This window comes from Hyla sarda, chromosome 4 (assembly GCF_029499605.1).
Source record: "Hyla sarda isolate aHylSar1 chromosome 4, aHylSar1.hap1, whole genome shotgun sequence".
Taxonomy (NCBI): Eukaryota; Metazoa; Chordata; class Amphibia; order Anura; family Hylidae; genus Hyla; species Hyla sarda.
In genome coordinates this window covers 101,671,996-101,696,120 of record NC_079192.1, presented here as the reverse complement: position 1 = coordinate 101,696,120, position 24,125 = coordinate 101,671,996, and the positions used below count along the sequence as shown (strand labels likewise).

At 42.2% G+C, this 24,125-nt stretch overlaps 1 protein-coding gene across 4 annotated transcripts in view; it reads left to right on the top strand.

The window, feature by feature from the left end:
- CERS3 (ceramide synthase 3) overlaps positions 1 to 23,837 on the top strand; it is a 129,227-nt gene extending 105,390 nt beyond the window's left edge. For all 4 annotated transcript variants that reach the window (XM_056571815.1, XM_056571817.1, XM_056571814.1 and 1 more), the window contains exons 5-11: positions 4,343 to 4,400; positions 13,621 to 13,671; positions 14,147 to 14,239; positions 14,615 to 14,743; positions 14,846 to 14,952; positions 18,689 to 18,842; positions 22,314 to 23,837. In XM_056571815.1, the coding sequence (XP_056427790.1) occupies positions 4,343 to 4,400; positions 13,621 to 13,671; positions 14,147 to 14,239; positions 14,615 to 14,743; positions 14,846 to 14,952; positions 18,689 to 18,842; positions 22,314 to 22,430 (709 nt within the window). In that variant the 3' untranslated portion in view covers positions 22,431 to 23,837. The remainder of the gene's footprint in view (positions 1 to 4,342; positions 4,401 to 13,620; positions 13,672 to 14,146; positions 14,240 to 14,614; positions 14,744 to 14,845; positions 14,953 to 18,688; positions 18,843 to 22,313) is intronic.
- Positions 23,838 to 24,125: the final 288 nt, after the last annotated feature.

The window sequence follows — 24,125 nt, the reverse complement described above, 5'->3', positions numbered from 1 at the left end:
GGTAAGCCGTCATTTTAAAGACTGGCATATAAAACTCCATGTGGGATATTTATCATTGTCTGCTTTGGTAAGCGAGTTCTGTAGTCATTTATTTATTTATTTATTTTTGCTTAAAGGGGTACTCCCGTGGAAAACTTTTTTTTAATCAACTGGTGCCAGAAAGTTAAACAGATATGTAAATTACTTCTATTAAAAAATCTTATTCCTTCCAGTACTTTTTTGGGGCTGTATACTACAGAAGAAATGCTTTTCTTTTTGGATTTCTCTGATGTCATGACCACAGTGCTCTCTGCTGACCTCTGCTGTCCATTTTTGGAACTGTCCAGAGCAGGAGAAAATCCCCATAGCAAACATATGCTGCTCTGGTCAGTTCCTAAAATGGACAGCAGAGGTCAGCAGAGAGCACTGTGCTCGTGACATCAGAGGAATCCAAAAAGAAAAGCATGTCCTTATAGAAGTAATTTACAAATCTGTTTAACTTTCTGGCAATAGTTGATATAAAAATAAATAAAAAAATTTCCACGGGAGTACCCCTTTAAGTTTTGCTACATATTTATCATACTATCACAGGGGGTTGATACATTTGGAGCATTTAAGCAAAACAAAAAAGTCGACTTTTTAAATTTGCTCACGTACGGGAGTTTTTTAAAGGGGCTGTTTATTTTTTTTGGGATAAAACCATCTTCCCTTAGCACGTGCACAGATGTATATATGTCCTATTATTGTGTTTTTAGTTGAATATAATATAGAGTAAAACATTGAGGTGGCTGCCACATTTGGAAAATTGTGGCTGCTATGTTTAAAGTACGTACGCCCAGTATTTTTCTGCAGAATGCTCTGTAATCTTCCTTACTCTGGGGTGAATAAATATATGTAATTAAACTATGTAAAAGTAATGGCCTGGGGTCCACGTTTTAGCATGCCTGCCCTTGATGTGGATCTGTTCCCATCTTTACATTTACCATTAAATAAATGTATGCGCTCGTGCGCGCAGGATGTTCTAGACGTAATAGATGACGATTGTGCTTTCCATTTAAGGGATTCTGTTTAGCTGGAAAGCTTTCCATGACACTAGTCAACATTAAGGGCCTCAGCCTTAATGTATTGTAATTAGAGGCAGCGGGAGTCCTCCGGGGGCCATAATTACCTATCGTCAGGGGAGCGGGCAGCCTTCATTACTGGACTGAATGCTGCTGCTGCTGCCAAGAGCTGCCATAATTTCATTACAGGGACAATGGGCTCACAGGGGTTAAGTTCCCGTCTCTCAATGTTCCCCTTGTGAAAAAGTAAATGAGAGAATTAAAATATAGATTGAGTAAGGATTGTGAGATGGAACTCGCAGAAGGTATTTGGTCAGGATTGTGTTACCAAACAATGTAAATTATCCTGATCCTAGAATCCCTATTGGTCTATGTCAGTGGTCTCCAACCTGTGGACCTCCAGATGTTGCAAAACTACAACTCCCAGCATGCCCGGACAGCCGTTGGCTGTCCGGGCATGCTGAGAGTTGTAGTTTTGCAACATCTGGAGGTCCGCAGGTTGGAAGACCACTGGTCTATGTGATGTGTCCTGCCATAATCACTGTCAGAAAGGCGGCAGGTCACCTGGTACTTTTTTAATTATTTTTTTTATTTATAAGGGATTTTTTTTTTAAATGTTTTATGTAGCATTTTATACAGATGTATTCAAATATAAGTAACTTAAAAAGTCAGAGTAATAGACAAAGTTTAATTATGTTTTCTATTTAGTAAATAATAATAATAAAAATAATGAATATATACCTATAGTGCTCAGAAGCTAATTCTAGTGCAACAACCAATATGGCTTTGATTTTTAGATGTTTAGCTAGAAATGGCTGAAAGACATTACAAGTCCTCTCGGTAGTTCTCTTTTTAATTAACTTCTTGATCAAAGGCAGGATATGAGGATGATGCCAGCAGTGAGCATACAGTAGACCCATTCATGCCGTTAAACTATACACACCTTCAGCAGTGCACATACAGTAGCCCCAGCTATGCCAACATATGAGGCCTAACCCCAGTATCGCCCAGCTGAGGTGTCTCTACAAAAACATGAACTGTCTTAGGCTGGGTTCACACTACGTTTTCTCCCATACGGGAGCGCATACGGCAGGGGGGAGCTAAAACCTTGCGCTCCCGTATGTCACCGTATGCGCTCCCGTATGTAATTAATTTCAATGAGCCGGCCGGAGTGAAACGTTTGGTCCCGTCGGCTCATTTTTGCGCTGTATGCGCTTTTTCCCCGGACCTGTTTTAGGTCCGATTGTAAAAGTGCATACGGCGCAAAAATGAGCCGACCGAACGTTTCACTCCGGTCGGCTCATTGAAATGAATTACATACGGGAGCGCATACGAAAGCATACGGGAGCGCGAGGTTTTCGCTCCCCCCTGCCGTATGCGCTCCTGTATGGGAGAAAACGTGATGTGAACCAGCCCTTAGGCTGCATTCACATCTCGGTTTTACACTACGGGTGCCGGATCCGGCTGGGGGAGGGGCAAACCGTGCGCTCCCGTACCCCAGCCGGACCAGCGCTAAACTCCATTCACTTTAATGAGCCGACCGGAGTCTACGGTTTTAGGTCTGGTCACAAAACTGGATACGGGTCAAAAACGAGCCGACTGGAGTCACCATTTGACGCCGGTCCGCTCATTAAAGTGAATGGAGTTTAGCACTGGTCCGGCTGGGGTACGGGAGCGCACGGTTTGCCCCTCCCCCCAGTCGGATCCGGCACCTGTAGTGTAAAACCGAGATGTGAATGCAGCCTTACCATGTTTTATCTTTATCTGTCAATAACTTTTCTAAGGCCCCAATATAAAATATAAGCAGCACATCTGTTTGTGTTTCATCAGAAACTGATGGTTGAAGCAGGGCACTTAGACTAAATTCACCCCATTATACACCCTGGTTAGGAGCAGAGGAGTGAAGTGATGTCCTGGTTCATTGGATGATGTTAGCAATAATGAGAGATTACAACACCCTAGTTGACAACTTTATTATTTTAATACACATGGACATTAGCAACATTTCACCAGATTTCTGCTCTGTGGGCTTCAACTCTAATTTTCAGTTGCCCCTAAGATAGTGGGTGGAGACAAGACTTCCATACACTGCAGACACAGAAGAGAACCTGCTCTCATGTATCTCTATAGCACACCCTAAGAAGCAGCAGCAGCACAGAAGATAATAAAGAGCAGTGCTCAGCAGTCATACGTTTTGAATCCAGCATCAGGGTGCGATGTTATACTTACTACAACAACCGTAGTCTCTCGGAAGTCTGTATGTCGGCCTTGGGTTCTCCTCTCTCTCTGTTTATCTCTCAAGATGGACATAAGCTGTTTTTCAGAGTGAATGATGAGTTTAGGGGAGGGGGTAGGGATAGGGAAAAAAGCCTGCTAAATGGAATAAAAGGGAATTTTCTCTAATAAGATATTTCAATGTATTGTTTTTTTCCATTTGCTTGTACTGACATGCAAGGTTTGTTAAAAGGACAGTGACTATTTAAGCTTGAGAAAGGCAAAAAAAAAGTATATTTTTTCTCTGCTTAAATTTTTGCCCAATTTACTGCACAGTAGCTTTTCTGTGGGATTAGAGAAGGCAGTTTAGCCTCCCAAAATACATCAGTGAGCCTAGGGCACCTATGGCCCAGTCCCCTGTTTATCGGTTGTCCTTCCTTGGACCACTATTGGTGGGCACTAACCACTGCATACCAGGGACACCCCACCAGCCCTGTTGTTTTGGAGATACTCTTACCTAGGTGTCAGAACTGATCACTTTTAGCTCTTTATGCTCGTCCATTGTTTTGGACCGATGCCCTTTTTCGTAAGATTATCAATGTTCTTCTCTTTACCTGTCAGTGTCTGATCGTGCTTTTGTAATCTTTTATATACAGAACTGTTTATACATACGGCCCTACATGGTTTCTTTGTCCTGTGTATTTGTGCTAGAATTACTTTAATACTTCCTTATAGAAGTTGGCAAGTAATAGTGCTCTGTCACTTTCTGTATCCGGCTGTCAATTTTCTCCATTAACTTGTAAGAGTAAAGATAAGGGCTTTATCCAGTACATACAGTTTATCAAACATAGCCAGAAGTATGTTCTGGATTCAATGCAGACATGGAAGAAATGAACGTAAAGCGCTTTTTTCCAGCCAGGGGGCCTCCAGCTGTTGCAAAACTACAACTCCCTGCATGCCCGGACAGCCTTTGGCTGTCCGGGCATGCTGGAAGTTGTAGTTTTGCAACAGCTGGAGGCACCCTGGCTGGAAAACACTGACGTAGATCAATTGTAACAGACTAACTCATGCCCATGTTTCCTCTACAGCTGGAGGTTCACCTTTTACCTGTGTGCCCTGATCGGGGGAGTCGCTGTCCTCTATGATGTAAGTTACCTGTCCTGCCCTGATATTTGTGGATTACATTGCCTTCATCTACTTCAGTATAGCCCATATGTTAACTTTTGGGTCTATTTTAGTTCAGTTTCATGCTATGAGGTTTACATATTGATTCTCTGGTGTATTCTGCACATGTGGGGAGATTTCTCAAAATCTGTGCAAAGGAAAAGTGGATCAGTTGCCCATAGCAACCAATTAGATCGCTTCTTTCCTTTTTTGCAAAAGGCCTCTGAGGAAAAAAAAGAAGCAATCTGATTGGTTGCTATGGGCTTTTCCTCTGCACAGGTTTTGATAAATCTCCCCAGAGTTCCTTCTAGTGCATAATAGAAACCTAAAAGTATTTAATCTGCCACTGTACATACTATGTACACAGGAATCTGTCATGGGCAGAGGGTGCTACCCTTAAAGGGGTACTCTGGTGAATATTGTTTTGTTTTTTTTTTTTTTTTTTTTTTTTAAATCAACTGGTGCCAGAAAGTTAAACAGATTTGTAAATTACTTCTATTAAAAAAAATAACATAAAAAATCTTAATCCTTCCAGTACTTATTGGCTGCTGAATACTACAGAGGAAATTATTTTCTTTTTGGAACACAGTGCTCTCTGCTGACATCATGACCACAGTGCTCTCTGCTGACATCTCTGTCCATTTTAGGAACTGTCCAGAGCAGCATATGTTTGCTATGGGGATTTTCTCTTACTCTGAACAGTTCTTAAAATGGACAGAGATGTCAGCAGAGAGCACTGTGCTCAGGATGTCAGCAGAGAGCTTTTGTGTTCCAAAAAGAAAATAATTTCCTCTGTAGTATTCAGCAACTAATAAGTACTGGAAGGAGTAAGATTTTTTTTTTTTTTTTTTTTTTATAGAAGTAATTTACAAATCTGTTTAACTTTCTGGCACCAGTTGATTTAAAAAAAATAAAAAATAAAACAACTGGTGCCAGAAAGTTAAACAGATTTGTAAATTACTTCTATAAAAAAAAAAAAAAAAAAAAAAATCTTACTCCTTCCAGTACTTATTAGTTGCTGAATACTACAGAAATTATTTTCTTTTTGGAACACAGAGCTCTCTGCTGACATCATGAGCACAGTGCTCTCTGCTGACATCTCTGTCCATTTTAGGAACTGTCTAGAGCAGCAAGTGTTTTCTATGGGGATTTCCTCTTACTCTGGACAGTTCTTAAAATTTACAGAGATGTCAGCAGAGAGCACTGTGCTCGTGATGTCAGCAGAGAGCTCTGTGTTCCAAAAAGAAAATAATTTCTGTAGTATTCAGCAACTAATAAGTACTGGAAGGAGTAAGATTTTTTTTTTTTTTTTTTTTTTTTTATAGAAGTAATTTACAAATCTGTTTAACTTTCTGGCACCAGTTGATTTTTTTTTAAATTTTTTTAAATCAACTGGTGCCAGAAAGTTAAACAGATTTGTAAATTACTTCTATAAAAAAAAAAAAAAAAAAAAAAAAAAAAATCTTACTCCTTCCAGTACTTATTAGTTGCTGAATACTACAGAGGAAATTATTTTCTTTTTGGAACACAAAAGCTCTCTGCTGACATCCTGAGCACAGTGCTCTCTGCTGACATCTCTGTCCATTTTAAGAACTGTTCAGAGTAAGAGAAAATCCCCATAGCAAACATATGCTGCTCTGGACAGTTCCTAAAATGGACAGAGATGTCAGCAGAGAGCACTGTGGTCATGATGTCAGCAGAGAGCACTGTGTTCCAAAAAGAAAATAATTTCCTCTGTAGTATTCAGCAGCCAATAAGTACTGGAAGGATTAAGATTTTTATTTTTATTTTTTTTAATAGAAGTAATTTACAAATCTGTTTAACTTTCTGGCACCAGTTGATTAACCCCTTCCCGACCTATGACATACCTGTACGTCATGGGTGGCAAGGTGTTCCCGACCCATGACATACAGGTACGTCATGGACATTACTGCCGCTACTCGCGGCATCCCGCAGCGCCCGGAAAGATGGTGGCTATCACTGATAGCCAGCCATCTTACCGTGCGACCACGGGGGGTTTCGTCCCCCACCCCCCCCAGCGATCGCTGCTATCAGCTGGTCAAATCTGACCAGCTGATAGCAGCGTTTCGCTATCAGAATACTTAGCAGCGCGGTGTGTGAGTCCTGATCACAGGGATCGGGACACACACCGCTCTGCTAAGTGTCCCTGACCCGTCCCCCGGCGTCACTTACCCGTCGGAGTGGTGTCCCGAGCGGTCCCGGCGTCCTCCGTGCGGTCCCGGCGTCCTCCGTGCGGTCCCGGCTGCGCTGCGTCGCGGAGGTGAGTTTCCGGCAGCAGTGCGGCATCTTCATTGGCAGCAGTGAGATCGCCGTAAAGCGATCTCACTGCTGCCTCTGAGAGTTTCAAAACTGCAACTCCCAGCATGCCCAGACAGCCTTTGGCTTTCTGGGCATGCTGGGAGTTGTAGTTTTGCAACATCTGGAGGTCCACAGTTTGGAGACCACTGTATAATGGTCTCCAATCTGTGCTCTTCCAGATGTTGCAAAACTACAAATCTCAGCATGCTCAGTCTGTCCAGGCATGCTGGGAGTTGTAGTTCTCTAACATCTGGAAGAGCACAGATTGGAGACCATTATACAGTGGTCTCCAAACTGTGGACCTCCAGATGTTGCAAAACTACAACTCCCAGCATGCCCAGACTGCCCAAGCATGCTGGAAGTTGTAGTTCGGCAACATCTGATCCTTCAGATATTGCCGAACTACAACTTTCAGCATGCCTTGGCAGTCTGGGCATGCTGGGAGTTGTAGTTTTGCAACAACTGGAGGCACACTAGTTGGGAAACATTGTCTGTTTCCTACCTCAGTGCCTCCAGCTGTTGCAATTGTTGCAAAACTATAACTCCCAGCATGCACTGACAGACCATGCATGCTGGGAGTTGTAGTTTTGCAACAGCTGGAGGCACACTGGTTTGGAAACACTAAGTTTGGTTGCAAAACACTTGAAAGTTTATTACTTAACTTAGTGTTTCCAAACCAGTGTTCCTCCAGCTGTTGCAAAACTACAACTCCCAGCATGCACGGAGTTTGCAACAGCTGGATGTTTGCCCCCTCCCCCCAATGTGAATGTACAGGGTACACTCACATGGGCGGAGGTTTACAGTGAGTGCTGCAAGTTTGAGATGGTGCAAATTTTGCGCTGCAGCTCAAACTTCCAGCGGCAAACTTGCTGTGAACCTCTGCCCATGTGACTGTACCCTAAAAACACTACACTACACTAACCTAAAATAAAAGGTAAAAAACACTACATATACACATACCCCTACACAGCCCCCCTCCCCCCAAAAAATGAAAAACGTCTGGTACGCTACTGTTTCCAAAACGGAGCCTCCAGCTGTTGCAAAATAATAACTCCCAGTATTGCCGGACAGCCATTGACTGTCCAGGCATGCTGGGAGTTTTGCAACAGCTGGAGGCACCCTGTTTGGGAATCACTGGCGTAGAATACCCCTATGTCCACCCCTATGCAAATCCCTAATTCAGGCCTCAAATGCGCATGGCGCTCTCTCACTTTGGAGCCCTGTCGTATTTCAAGGCAACAGTTTAGGGACACATATGGGGTATCGCCGTACTCGGGAGAAATTGCCTTACAAATTTTGGGGGGCTTTTTCTTCTTTAACCCCTTATGAAAAGGTGAAGTTGGGGTCTACACCAGCATGTTAGTGTAAAAAAATAAATTTTTTACACTGACATGCTGGTGTTGCCCTATACTTTTCATTTTCACAAGAGGTAAAAGGGAAAAAAGACCCTCTAAATTTGTAACGCAATTTCTCGTGAGTACGGAGATACCCCATATGTGGGCGCAAAGTGCTCTGGGGGCGCACAACAAGGCCCAGAAGGGAGAGTGCACCATGTACATTTGAGGCGATTTGCACAGGGGTGGCTGATTGTTACAGCAGTTCTGACAAACGCAAAACAATAAATATCCACATGTGACCCCATTTTGGAAACTACACCCCTCACGGAATGTAATAAGGGGTGCAGTGAGCATTTACACCCCACTGGTGTATGACAGATTTTTGGAACAGTGGTCTGTGAAAATGAAAAATAAAATTTTTGATTTGCACAGTCCACTGTTTCAAATATCTGTCAAACGCCAGTGGGGTGTAAATGCTCACTGCACCCCTTATTAAATTCCATGAGGGGTATAGTTTCCAAAATGGGGTCACATGTGGGGGGGTCCACTGTTCTGGCACCATAGGGGCTTCCTAAATGGGACATGCCCCCCAAAAACCCTTTCAGAAAAACTCACTCTCCAAAATCCCATTGTCGCTCCTTCCCTTCTGAGCCCTCTACTGCGCCCGCCGAACACTTTACATACGCATATGAGGTATTTCCTTACTCAAGAGAAATTGGGTTACCAATTTTAGGGTGATTTCTCTCCTTTTACCCCTTGTAAAAATTCAAAAATTGGGTCTACAAGAAAATGCGAGTGTAAAAAATGAAGATTTAGAATTTTCTCCTTCACTTTGCTGCTATTCCTGTGAAACACCTAAAGGGTTAAAACACTTACTGAATGTCATTTTGAATACTTTGGGGGGTGCAGTTTTTATAATGGGGTCATTTATGGGGTATTTCTAATATGAAGATCCTTAAAATCCACTTCCAACCTGAACTGGGCCCTGAAAAATTACGATTTTGAAAATCTTGAGAAAAATTGGAAAATTGCTGCGGAACTTTGAAGCCCTCTGGTGTCTTCCAAAAGTAAAAACTTGTCAATTTTTTTATGCAAACACAAAGTAGACATATTGTATATGTGAATCAATATGTAATTTATTTGGAATATCCATTTTCCTTTCAAGCAGAGACTTTCAAAGTTAGAAAAATGCTAAATTTTCAAAATTTGCATGAAATTTTTAGATTTTTTACCAAGAAAGGATACAAATATCAGTGAAATTTTACCTATAACATAAAGTAGAATATGTCACGAAAAAACAATCTCGGAATCAGAATGATAAGTAAAAGCATTCCAAAGTTATTAATGTTTAAAGTGACAGTGGTCAGATTTTCAAAAAATGCCCAGGTCATGAAGGTGAAAATGGGCTGGGTCATGAAGGGGTTAAAAAAAAAATTAAATTTTTTTTTCTTCACCAGAGTACCCCTTTAAGGGTAGCACCCTCTGCCCATGACAGATTCCTGTGTACATAGTATGTACAGTGGCAGATTAAATACTTTTAGGTTTCTATTATGCACTAGAAGGAACTCTGCCAATAAGTACTGGAAGGATTACGATTTTTTTTTTAATAGAAGTCATTTACAAATCTGTTTTAACTTTCTGGCACCAGTTGATTTAAAAAAAAAAATAAATTAAAAAAAGTTTTCCACCAGAGTACCCCTTTAAGACCACAATACACAAAAATTGCCCCACATTGAATGTCAAATGCTTGACATTGGGCACAGATTAAAAGTTCAGATGCTTGTGAGACTGTGACCATCAGAAATCACTGATGACTGATGGTTATAAACTGACAGCAAGCCCCGTGCTAAAGCTGAGTAATAAATGCCACATTGTGCCACAGACTTTCTTTTTTTGCACCCATTTTTTCTTTCTACAATCTTCATACCGAGTATTTTTCATGCATATTCTGAGGCAAATTGCATGTGAAGCCACATGTAAAAAATCCTATTGTTTACAGTGAATATAGGTACAGTACAATGATTATAGGGTACATTAGATACTTTCAAAAGGAATACACAACATAGTTCACACCGTTAAAGGGGTATTCCACTGGAAAACATTTTCTTTTAAATCAACTTTTGCCAGAAAGTTAAACAGATGTGTAAATTACTTCTATTAAAACAATCCCAATACTTCCAGTACTTATCAGCTGCTGTATAATCCACAGGGAATTCTTTTCTTTTTGAATTTCCCTTCTGCCTGACCACAGTGCTCTCTGCTGACTCCTCTGTCCATGTTAGGAACAGTCCAGAGCAAGAAAGGTTTGCTATGGGGATTTGTTCCTACTCTGGACAGTTCCTAAAATGCACAGTAGTGTCAGCAGAGAGCACTGTGGACAGGCAGAAAAGGAAATTCAAAAAGAAAAGAATTTGCTTTGTAGTATATAGCAGCTAAGTACTGGAAGGATTGAGACTTTTTAATAGAAGTCATTTACAAATGTTTCAATGTAGATTTTTAATCCACAATGCAGAATTTAAATAGGTTACGAGTCTCTTGTTGATGTATTTTACTTGTGTATTTCCCATGTAAAAGGTGACACGTCACAAAGACCCGGATTAGCCCTATTCAATAGGCTGCTGCAAAATTTGTAGCAATAGAAAAATCTGAAGCAGAAATCTGAAGTTACCGTATTTTTCGCCGTATAAGACGCACTTTTTCTTCCCCAAAACTGGGGGGGAAAAGTCGGTGCGTCTTATACGGTCAATACACCCCTATCGCGGCGGTCCCTGCGGCCATCAACGGCCGGGACCCGCGGCTAATACAGGACATCACTGATCGCGGTGATGCTCTGTATTAACCCTTCAGACGCGGCGATCAAAGCTGATCGCCGCGTCTGAAGGGAAAGTGACACTAACCTGGCTGTTCCGGACCGCCGCGATTTCACCGCGGCGGTCCCTAACAGCCCGACTGAATAGCCGGGTTAGTGCTTACAGGACACCGGGAGGGACCTTACCTGCCTCCTCGGTGTCTTCTCCATTCAGGGATCCCCTGTATGGCCGGCGCTCTCCTTCCTCGTCATCACGTCGTCGCGTACGTGCGTCGGCGTGCGTAACGACATGATGGCGGCGACGGAGAGCGAGGATACCCGGCCAGCAGCAGAGACGTTCTGGAGCGACGGGGACACGGCGACAGCGATGGAGTGACATCCAGGGCAGCGGTGACGGGTCCGGAGCGGCGGGGGCACTTGAGTATTACCTCCTATGCAGCGGTCTTCAATCTGCGGACCTCCAGATGTTGCAAAACTACAACTCCCAGCATGCCCGGACAGCCAACGGCTGTCCGGGCATGCTGGGAGTTGTAGTTTTGCAACATCTGGAGGTCCGCAGGTTGAAGACCACTATTGGGTTCAAAATCTTTATTTTTTAATATTTTGCACCTATAAATTGGGTGCGTCTTATACGGCGAAAAATACGGTATATGTGGGATTTCAGTCACTCATTTCGCTGCAGATTTTTCTACATAGCCTTAAAGCCCCCATACATACTAGAGAAAAGCCAGTAACGTGTCCCAAAAAAAATGGATGTGCTCTGACCATTCATAGTGTGCACCAGATGCATCACTAGAACAAAATCACAGAGCGGGTACACATGCATTTAAAACTTCCATAGGTCAAACAAGACCACTCCTGGGGGGGACATGTATCATTATTTGTATATGGTAGAAGCAGTTTACCGAATTCTGAATTATGCGCAGATGCGCTAAATTTATCAATCAAGCGCAATGAGTTTCATAAATCGCGGGTAAATATAGTAATCTCCTCAATCCACTCTTTGAAAAATAAAATCGATGATTTAGAGCATCTTGCTACGTGCAGTCCAAGATGGCTTATATTTGCGTAAAAAATATGGTCACTGCGCAAGATTTCTGCGGGTAAATGAAATGTACGCAGTCAATAAATTTGCGCATACTAAATATGTCACTCCAAGGTACACCAAAGCATACACATCTGGAGGAAATGCTCCACCAGAATGCGCGCAAAAAATAAATGCAAAATAAACAGCTTACGCAAAATTTTGTGCAAAAATGTAAACCCCAAACAAGGGTAAAATCTTTGATACATGTCCCCCTGGAGTACTGAGCAAGCATTAGTTATTCTGATTCTGCCCCTACCCCACGTGGTATGGTATATAGCTCTCTGGACACCAGGGGGGATGTGACAACAGCTGTTGAATATTTATTGGCACCTATAGGCTTGTTTTCAGGTTTCGGCCATCTATGTAGCCATTTATGTTTTTTGCTGGCCATGGTGCTTGCTGGACATTGTAGTGAACTAAGAAATATAAAGTGTTTTATCTTTTGAACCAAGTTTAAATATTGTTGGTGCTTCAAAAGGATGCTTTGTTTGCCCGTCTGAAGGGTCAGGAGCATGTCTGTGCCCCATGCTGAAATACCTCTTCCATTCCACTGCCCTGGTGAAAATCCCGCACATGGGCCGTTAAACCGTATTGCAGTGCATGCGTGGGAAGCTTGGTGGCAGCAGCAACAGCTTCACTGTCTCGCCACGCCTGCGCTGTTGGTGCCCTGGGAACATAGGCTGTCAATCATAGAGGGAGAGGTGTTACAGCCTGGGGCACTGAGGGGCCTCTTTGACCCTTCGGCTGGGCAAATAGGGGCATTTTTCTATCTGTGTTGGGGACATGGACGGGCTAATTCCAGGTACCTTTTACTCTTATTGTTACCATTGTTACATAACCATGCTGGCTGTTATATAGTGAAACTGTGTGTGACAGATTCCCTTTAATGCTTCTTCTAAATCTTGTCTTATTTTATCCAACCGTGTAACCCTACAAATATGTCACTAGACATAAGGTACACGTACCTTCGAATCAGTAGCGAAAACGTCCATTCGGGGTAAGAAGGTGAGGTGGTCTCATGCAGGATGCATGGCAGGAATCATTTATAATGTGGCCAGTGTGAGGCTTTGTTAGTATACAGTATTGCCTGTTTCTCGATCTCTGTTTTATACCGTGATCATTTACCAGTGTGTGCGAGATAGTATCTGGATTGTCACATGTGAGTGCTGCTTGTCTCAGCATTTATTCACACTGTGTATCCATTGTATTGATGTGGTTATCCTGTACTACATGATATTCCAGTTACCATCCTCATTTTCTGTATGTGTACCTTGGATCCTTATCTTCTATGTCTGAGTTTAATGATATGTTTTCCATTAAAGAGATTGTTCATTTTACTATCGTAATTGGCCTCTATTTTTGGAGAGCGTAGGATATTTCACCCATTGTGGCATTTACGCATAGCCAGTGTTTATTAATCCAAGTTTAAATAATAACTGCATACATAGCAATTACTCATTACATTGTTATCATTGGAATTGCTCCATTTAGCAACATGAGAATGCAGTTAAAATCCTGACGGGCTATGGTATTGTTTATAGGCATAAAAATATTCGAGTACATCAGAGATTATTGTATTATCCTGTCTGTTAAAATAAATAAGCATTTATATTATCTTATATGATATAATAAGATATTCTTCTTTTGCAGAAACCTTGGTTTCATGATGTATGGGAAGTTTGGGTTGGATACCCAAAGCAGGTAAGAAAACTAGTTGAAATGAACAGAGCCCAATTGTGATAGCTGGAAATTGTTCTAATAGGAATGAGATACTGATAAACGTATATAGATAGACCCAAGCTGTTTCGGTGGCAGGCTTTGGTCATGGGCAGAGCTTCCTGATGTCACTGCTGCTGTTTCCCCAGGCCTGTACACAGCAGGGACCAACAGAGAAACAGCAACAGTGACATCAGGAAACTTTGCCCGTGCCCAGAGCCTGCCGGCCAAACGGAGCAAGATAGCGGGACCACGGAACGGAGACAGGTAACACTGATGACCATTTCCCTTTAAACAAAAAACCTGCAGTTTTACCTAAAAACCATCTTTTATTAATTTTAGTGGGGAATGTTAGAAAAAGCCTCCTGTTTTAACTTTTCAGTGTTGTTCCGCATGGAAGCTCCAGTTGAAATCCCTATCCCATATTCTAACATTATTTCTGTCTCTGTTATTGTTTTAGGAAGTTCTTGACTCTCAATACTGGTACTATGTCGTGGAATTAGGCTTCTATTGGGCCCTTCTATTCAGTGTCGCCTCTGATGTTAGGCGAAAGGTAGGAGAAGATCATTTGGCTGCATGAAATGTTCTCATCAGAAAATTATCATTCTTTCAGCAGGTCCGTTTTTGGGTCACTAACCTGCAAAACTAGCAATACTGGACCCAAGTGCATTATACATGTGTTTTTAGTGTTCTTCCAAGTTGCCAAGTGAAGACACAGGAAATGAAAACATTTCTAGGGACTGAAAAGGTAAATCCATCAATGTCCCATGCATTTTAAGAAAGCTGGAGGAAATTGAAGGATTTCTCCTCAACTAAAAATGAGGGTGACGCATCAACATGATAAACAACCTTATTGCTCAACAGAATTGTATTTTTTTAACCATTTAAATTTTAACTTCCCTGACTACTTTGTTTTTTTATTCCACAGGACTTCAATGTACAAATTGTTCACCACTTGGCCACAATTTTCCTGTTGAACTTTTCATGGGGAGTCAAGTATATCCGAGTGGGAACTCTGACCCTGCTGGTGCATGATGTCTCAGATGTTCTGCTAGAGGTACAGTGATGATCGTGATGATGACAGCAGCTCTATATTCTTGTATATTTGTTTTATACTTTCCTCCTTCACAGTGCTTTATCTTTTTTATTCCTCTTTAAGGCTGCTAAAATGTGCAGCTACGCTCAGTGGAGCAAGACCTGCAACATTCTCTTTGTCGTCTTTGCGATTGTTTTTGTCATCAGTCGGCTCATTATCTTCCCATTCTGGTAAGTTCTCATCTCTGAGTATAAATGATATAATCTATATAAACATCAGATTTTTAACATGATAGGCTTAGCTGGAATATGGAGGCGTATCACATGGGATGACCCTGGAGGGTGTGCAAAAAAGAAAGAACAGACAGAAATGGCGCTTCGATAGTGCCATTTAACTTTTAACAGTAGGGTGTGTGTTGTAAAACCGAAGGAAGCTGCTTACCTTTGCCAGTTGTGCAGATTGCAGGCACTACACTGGGAATCGCTTTATGTAGGATGCGGCCAGGTCCAGGAGCCGCCAGTCGTCGGTATCGCTGGTGGCAGTCAGGATAACAGCTGGATGCAGGTCGCAGGGATCCCTGGCATGGGATGGTCCCAAAGCCGACTTGCGGTTCAGCGCTCAACCAGAGATGCAGAAATCAGTACACGTAGGTGGTATGCTGTGATAACTTTTTATTCACCGAAGTATATGTTATACATGGGTAATCACAGTTACACAGATAGCTTGGTACTCTGGACAACGTGTTTCGAGGGGGATTCCTCTCTTTGTCAGGTCCGCTATTTAGTGAAGTGTGGCTATATGTACAGTGGAGGGGACTTCAATATTTAAAAATTTTGGCGGGTGTGTGAGGTCACTGGGGGCCGACTGTGACGACACCCTCCGTGACTTTAAGGAGGGTTTATTTTTTTCATTTTAACCTGTGTTGTAACGATAACATTGCTAAATTCTGCCCATAGAATCAATGGGCCATTGTGGTCTGTGGCTAAGTTATCTGTCCTTTGCTATGAGCTAAGCAGCTGAGTGCTCGGCTGGGCTTGGATGGGAGACCAGGAGTGTACAGTCCTTGGATGCATTTCTGGAATTAACTTTAACTGTGGGTGACAGCAAAGGACAGTGGGTAATGGCTTTGGGAAGTAATTTGTGGTTACCATAGAGCATTGAGTTAAGGATGATTGACAGTGGAGCTGAATGGAGGTAACCTGTATAGGTTGTAATGGCTTAAAACAGCCAGCAGAGGGTAGGGTAGAATTGGGAAAACAAAATTTTTTCTATTAAAATTATATAAGTTAAAAGTTTTTTTAAGGTATGAGGGGGGGGGGGGCTAGATTGGCAGAGGGTATGGGATAATAATGTGGATTAAGTTGTTTGGTTGGTGTGGCGGGGGGGGGGGGGGGGAGGGGAGTGAAGGGGGGAGCGAAAAGGGTGTTTAGCAGAGTGAGATGTGAAGGATAATTGATTTTGGGGTTACATTATGAGTTCAGTTGCATCATTTAGAACTTGGGTTTGGAACATCCCAAGACGGTAGATCCAGTACATCTCTCGTTTTTTTGTTTTGTTTTGTTTTTAAAGATGTGAACCTGTTGTATCTGTGGTCTTGGATATGGTCTGTGGGGCAAATCGTGATGGGATTAGTTACATCCAGATGTTTTTCTAAGCAATGTCTTGATAAGCTGTGGAGGGGAAATTTCCATTTGATATTATTTCTGTGTTGGTTGAGTTGGAGGTGCAGTTCTTGGGTGGTTCTTCCGTCATATTGCTGGTTGCAGATGCAGGTGATTAAGTAAATGACAAAGCTTGATTTACAGTTCAGAAAAATTTTTATATTGAAAGTTTCTTTGTTTTTCTTTGTTAATAAATGTTTTTTGGTTATGGTTTATGGTGGTGCAGCAAAGGCATCTCTTTGTTCCACATTTATAGACTCCTTTTGGTTTTTTGCTTATGGTTGTGTTGTTGCTGGTTGTATGGCACCTCAGCCTACTGGGGGCTAGTATGTTCTATGTTAATGTAGGTGCTCATCTAAAAGTGATCCCTGGTTTGTTGGGGAGGGTTTGTCTTAATATTGGGTCAGTTTGGAGTATGGGCCAGTGTTTCTGAAGGACAGAACGGATTGCATTGTGGGAAGAATTGTAGGTGGTGATGGAGTTGAGTCTCATTTTTTGTAAGAATTTTCGGGTTTTTATTTTTTTCGGTTCTGTTTTTTGGATTTAAACAGTCTTCTTGTGTCATTGCTTTGGTTTTGTTATAGGCTTCATTTAGAATGCTTTTGGGGTAGCCTTTGGCTATGAACCGATTTTGGAGGGTTTTTGCTTGTGTGGAAGGTACTGTTGGATGTGCCACTGTTGAATGATCAGTAGCTATTAGAGTCAACCTTTTTGAAATGAGTAGCAGTAGCAATAATGTTGTTTTCATGATAGATTTCGAAGACCAAATAATTAATTTTATTGTTGAATGCGTTGAAGGTGAGTGTGGTACCCAGTCATTGTTGTTGATCATGGTGATGAAATCGTTGATTAGATGTGGTGGTCCGTTCCAGAGCAGAAAAAGATCGTCTATGTAGCGGCAGTATAGTGATACATTGTGGAACAGTGGTTGTGAAGTAATATATGTTTTTTCGAAGATGCCCCTTACCATATTTGCGTACAACAGTACCACCCTGGTGCCCATGGTGGTCCCTCGTGTCTGAAGGTAGTTGGCACCGTCGTATGTGAAGTAGTTATGATTGAGTATTATTTGTAGGCAGTCTTTTGTTTTGGAGGGATGGTGGGATCTTCTTCCATGGTGAGTTTGAAGCAGTTTAGGCCTATGTCATATTTGATGTTTGAGTATAAGGCTGTGACGTCCATCGTGATGAATGTGAGGTTTTCTTGCCATGGTATTGGTTGGAGTAATTTGATTAAATCGTCTGAGCTTTTGAGATAGCTCGGAAAGGCCGTCCCCCAGTGACCTCACAGACCCGCCAAAAGTAGAAAATATTGAAGTCCCCTCCACTGTATATATAGCCTGAACCGCAAGTCTGCTTTGGGACCATCCCCTGCCAGGGATCCCCGCAACCTGCATCCAGATGGGATGACCCTTAGTTGTCACTAGTGTTAGATTTGTTTCTTTCATTCTTCGTAAAAAGAAACAAGGAAAACATTAACAAGAGATATGGAAATGTTTTTCCTTGGTCCCTGTCCAGGGCCCAAACAAAACATGAAAGTGTGAACAGATTTCCCTGCTAGTAATGGCAATGAAAATTTATAAAATGAAGGGACATTGGGGAGATTTATGAAAACCTGTGCAGTGGAAAAGTGGAGCAGTTGCCCATAGCAACCAATCAGATTGCTTCTTTTATTTTTCTGAGGTCCTTCTTTTTTTTTTTTTTAAATGAAAGAAGTAATCTAGTTGCTATGGGCAACTGCTCCACTTTTTCTCTACACGGGCTTTGATAAATCTCTTCCAAAATTCCTTATTTCCGTCATTTGTTTTAAAATAAATAGGGTTTGAAAACTTTCTGAATGCACTGTAAGTAGGCTGTGAGGTTTACATTTCCTTTCACTTTTCCACATTTTGTTATGTTGTGGACTTGTAATAAAATAAAAAAACAAGTTTTCCCACATTCAGTACTCCATAAAAACAAAGTGAAAACACAATGTTACAAATCCCTGTTAATTTATTGAAAAGCATGAACTAAAATATTAGTAAAATTTTAGAACAAGGCCGCAGCATAAAATGTAAAAAAACAAAATGCATTGTATAAAAGGTCAGATAGAGGTAAGCCTTGGAAAGTACAATATACAGCTCCATGATAAGGACTGGGGACCATTTGTTTGCCTACTTTCAGTGCAGTACAAGGTCTTATCAGAGCAGAACATGGACTTATATAAAAATGCTCAGCTGTTTGGGTGATCTGCATCCTACAGTAGTGTATTACTAGTCCTTAAAGCATTACTTGTATGAGAAATCACAGACATGTTTGTTTTGCAGGATAATATATGCAACGGTGGTGTATCCCCTGTACTACTGCCCACGTTTCTTCCTCTACTACTTCTTCAATATGGTTATGTTTATCCTTCAGTTCCTTCATATATACTGGGCATACCTTATCTTTAGGATGGTGCGCAAAATGATCTCAGGAAACGTAAGTTCTTATATAATATTTTCACTTTCTCAAACATTTATAAGTAAATGGACCTGGTGATGCATCAAGAATTTCTGCAAAATTCTCTCTGTGAACCTGGCTTCATGAATCTGGTCTTTCTGTATAGCAGAAGTAATATAAAGCGAGTCATGTACTGCATATTAACATGCAACACAACTTCTTATTCATGTGGTACACTACCATAGTATGGCCATGCAAACCCCAACTTGTAGATAACCATAATATGGGAACCTACTTTACATTATTTCATATTCAGGCACTTGGATGTGTTTTCTGTCAGAATCGGATTGATAAAGTGCAACAGTTCCATTGGATATCATGTTACAAAGGGGTTGTCCCCTAGAATCAATGTTTTGTAATACAACATTGTACAGAGGCACAACGTTGTGTGTGCAGTGAGGTTTGTTGCGCCTGTGCGCTGGGCCCACCTCCAAAGCTCACTGAGCATAGTGCTGCATCAGGAAGCTCTCTGTGTCTGCCTATAGCAAAATATGCTGCGTATTTCCTGCTGCCCTGCAAATTTCCTGCAGCTTGAAATATGCTGCGTATATGCCATGTGTGACCCTACCCTTAGGCCAAGCTGTATGTGCAATGTGATAGGGATAAAAGAATTAAAACCTGTCCGGTATCCACACCTGTCTTCAGGTTGTGTGTGGTCCATTAACTTCAGTGGAACTGAGCTGCCACATGTGGTTTAAGACCCATTCAGGCAGTCGTCAGATTGATCTGAAATCCTTTAATGGGCACTTGTTATATGTTGTTCATATTAGCAAGCAAAACATAACATTTTCTTATGGAGTATACATTAGAAAGGGTAATTTCCTTTTTATAGAAATCATGGCTTATAAAATCACTGCTTATAAAATCATGGCTTTGTCCAAGATAAAGCACAGGCAAGGACTAAGTCCAGTAAGTGAGGGTGGGCTAGCACTCCTCTGTGATCTCTCCTGTCTGATAGTACTCCTCTGTGCTCTCTCTTCTCTGATAGGACTCCTCTGTGCTCTCTTCTGTCCGATAGCACTCCTCTGTGCTCTCTCCTGTCCGATAGCACTCCTCTGTGCTTTCTCCTGTCTGATAGCACTCCTCTGTGCTCTCTCCTGTCTGATAGACAGGAAAGAGCACAGAGGAGTGCTATCAGACAGGAAAGAGCACAGAGGAGTCCTGATAGCACTCCTCTATGCTCTCTCCTGTCTGATAGCACTCCTCTGTGCTCTTTCCTGTCTGATAGCACTCCTCTGTGCTCTCTCCTGTCTGATAGCACTCCTCTGGGCTCTCTCCTGTCTGATAGCACTCCTCTGGGCTCTCTCCTGTCTGATAGCACTCCTCTGGGCTCTCTCCTGTCTGATAGCACTCCTCTGGGCTCTCTCCTGTCTGATAGCACTCCTCTGGGCTCTCTCCTGTCTGATAGCACTCCTCTGGGCTCTCTCCTGTCTGATAGCACTCCTCTGGGCTCTCTCCTGTCTGATAGCACTCCTCTGGGCTCTCTCCTGTCTGATAGCACTCCTCTGGGCTCTCTCCTGTCTGATAGCACTCCTCTGGGCTCTCTCCTGTCTGATAGCACTCCTCTGGGCTCTCTCCTGTCTGATAGCACTCCTCTGGGCTCTCTCCTGTCTGATAGCACTCCTCTGGGCTCTCTCCTGTCTGATAGCACTCCTCTGGGCTCTCTCCTGTCTGATAGAGCACTGAGGAGTGCTATCGGACACAGAGGAGTACCAGCCCACCCTCACTTACTGAACTTTGTCCATGATTTCTATATAAAAAAAAAGAAATATTTTCATATGAAGTATATTAGAAAGGTTAATATTTTGCCAAGATGTACAACATATAAAAAGTTTTTGAATCTGACAGGGCCCATTTTAGGAAGACAAATCACTCAACATATCACTTTATCTAGTCATTGTAGGAAACCACCTTCTGTTTACTAGTGTTCTGTGTCTCTAAGTGAATACATTGACTCTGAAGTGAGATTGTAAACTTACTATTTTCACTTCCCCTTCTGTTGGGGCCAATTTTCAGGGCTGGGGGAGCAAAGCCCCCTGCATGTGCAGGCATCCAGAGACTTATGCTCTTGCTCTTTGTGTATGTGCCAAGTGAGGATTTAAAAGCAGAGTTTTGCAATAAGCCACAGAACTTACACGAGCCAAGCACTGCCAGCAGGAAACTTACCAGCCCTCGGAGAGGAAGAAAAGAATGTTCTACAGCCTCTGCAGGAATGAAGTGCTCATCTGTAAAAGGCACACTATTCATGAGCACAGACCCCAACCTTAGTGTCTCATTGTGTCAGATAAGAAACATAACTCGTATGAAGCATCAGTGCCATCATAGTTTATCTTTAGGATGAGGCACCGATCCTTATGTAACTATCACTTTAAAACATGTCATAGTGATTGGTGGGGGTCTGGGTGCTACTGATTTAAACTCCTGGCATGTTAGTAGGACATATCAGAAGCATTGAAAGTGATAGTTATGCTTAAAATGGTTGTGTTGGGATCACAGATCAGGCCACATTAACGCTAAACTTTGCTTGTCAAGTAGGGGGCCTCAAAATACTGTCCCGCGGGCCGCAAGTTTGAGACCCTTGCTTTAAACACTAAATTGCCCTTTGGTGTACACACCAGAATATAGTACTGAATTGCCCAATCAGTAACGCCAGAGGTTTAAAAATGGTCTAAGCATTCACACCATGTTTCCGAAAACCACAGCAGACAACAGTTTTCAGTCTGGGCAAAAAACTAAATTCATTTGGAAAACAACCCAACCAGAGTGAATAGCAAACTCTGGTCAGCTCATTGAAATAAATGTGGTCCGGCACGGGTCCATCAGGGATACGGTAGCAGGTGTTTTTAAAATTCTCCTGCTGGATCCAGCTGCCCGAAGTGGGAATGTGGTGTGAATACACCCGAACTCCTGCCCCATAGACGCACACATACAGCTTCCTACAAGAGAAAACTGATACACTGTAACAAACCATGATACTGTATAAGATGGACATGATCAAGGCAATCTATTATTCTCTAGATTCTCTAAACAATAAGTGTTTCTATTCCTTGGCAAGAAGTAGAGATGTTAATAGTGGTAAAGAATTGCTGCTCAAAGTATACTAGAAATTTGCATAAATAGTATTTATTTTGTACTCGTGTGCACCAGCCTTTCTGCACTTTAATAATTGAACTTAAACGAGTACTGTGGCCAAAATAGGGGATAAGTAGCTGATCGCGGGGTCTCCTGAATGGACCTGGCTCTGAGTGAGGAGCATATGTGGTAGACGACACGCGCTCCTCATTGAGTGAGACAGGGTCCCGTTCAGGAGATTGCAGGGGTCCCGGTGGTCGGACCCCACGTGATCAACTACTTATCCCCTATCCTGTGGCTAGGGGTTAAGTTAATTTTGTCCATAGTACGCCATTTAATATTGATATTATGGGGTTAACATGTATTCTTCTCATGTAGATGTCTGGTGATGATCGGAGTGACAATGAAGAAGAGGACAGTGAGGAAAATGAGGAGCAGCCATTAAGCAATGGAGATGGCAAGAAGCGCATCATAAACGGGCAGCACGACCGCTAGGTTTGCCGCTCATTGTAAGCAGTCGCACCCTGTCCCGGAAACAGAGTAAAAAAGAATAAAGAATTGTTGATGGATTTTTAGTCAGATATGCAGCAGGGGGACAGGGGGCAGCGGACTACAGCTGGATGGGCACCACAGATCAGAAAGGTGCAGAGTCCTTTTCTTTAGGACCAACCCTGTTTGAGACAAGGCCCAGACATTTTTTGTTCCAAAACATATAAACTTTAAAAGAAGAAAAAAAATCCACCTAAAGTGACCGCTTGTTTTTTTGTTTTGTTAGAAGCAACGTATTTTTTAACAACTACATATTGTAACCCAGAGGAGACAACCGGAGACAGTATTCTAAAGTATCAGTCTCCCCTGGAAGATAACCTACAAAATGTGTCCGTGTGGGGGTGGGATTTCTTACAGTGCATTCCAGAAGGCAACCATGACAGACGGCAGCGTCACAGCAGTTTAGAAACATTCTCTCTTTTTCGGATACAAGCTACGGAACAAGAAGCTTTTTTGCACTAAACCCTCGCTGACAACTGTAGCCATTTGGTTTCTGTCCTTATTGCACAAGAGGGTTAACGTCTCCGTGCACTGAAGATGATGACACTGTATCCCCACCTCCTCCTTGGCTCTATTTATACCACATACGGAACACAAGAGGAGCTCTGTGTATAATACACACAAGATTAGCTGTGCGCATGCTGTGACCTAATACATGAGTTGTGTGGGAGGGGACAGCAGGATAACGCTGCCCGTCTGTTCCAGAGGTGACCACAGGACGCACTGGCTGTTCCCTATGCCATAACACAGCTTTCATCAAACAGCAAAGGACATAGGTCTTTTAATACATATGCAACATTTATAAGACTTTTAGCCAATGAATACTAGGTATTATATCCAAAGATGGTTCATGCCAAGAAAGGGGCGATGACATTCTAATAGCTTTAATCTCTACATATTACAGTATATTTTCTGTCTAACGTCAGTCTGTTTCTAAAGCCCAAAATAGCAACTAGCCTAGTGTATATCTGCCTTTACTGAATGTGGAGATTTTTAGCCACATCTTTTCTTCTACTATAGGTCCTGTTCTTGAAGCCCTTTTATACTGTTTGTAGTAATGTGCTGCCTTATTATACATGTAATCCAGGATCAGCTGCTGTCAGATGCATCTTCTACAATTTGCAGTATTCCCAGAAAAAAGTTGCACATTGGGGTTTATTGCAGTCAAGTTTATGAAGACCAAATCTGCAGGGAATGGGATGTAAAGATGCTTTGGGTTGTCGGCAGTTAACTGGCCTGGATACACATGGTTAATTCCAGTTCTATACAGTCTTTACACACTAATTTTGTATCTTTACTTTGTCCACTTGTAAATAACACCTCAAGGATAATAAAGCATTGGATTTTACCTGGTTTATTGGCAGGGTGTGGTAATTTGAGAATGACGTACTAGGAAATTGGCAAACCTCTTATTACAATGGGATTATTACTATTATACCGTATATACTCGAGTATAAGCCGACCCGAGTATAAGCCGAGACCCCTAATTTCAACCCAAAATCCCAGGAAAAGTTATTGACTCGAGTATAAGCCTACGGTGGGAAATACCTCATCCCCCCCTGTCATCATCCAGACCCGTCATTAACATCCTCATCATCCCACACATCCCCCCTTCATCATCCCCTTGTCATCATCCCACAC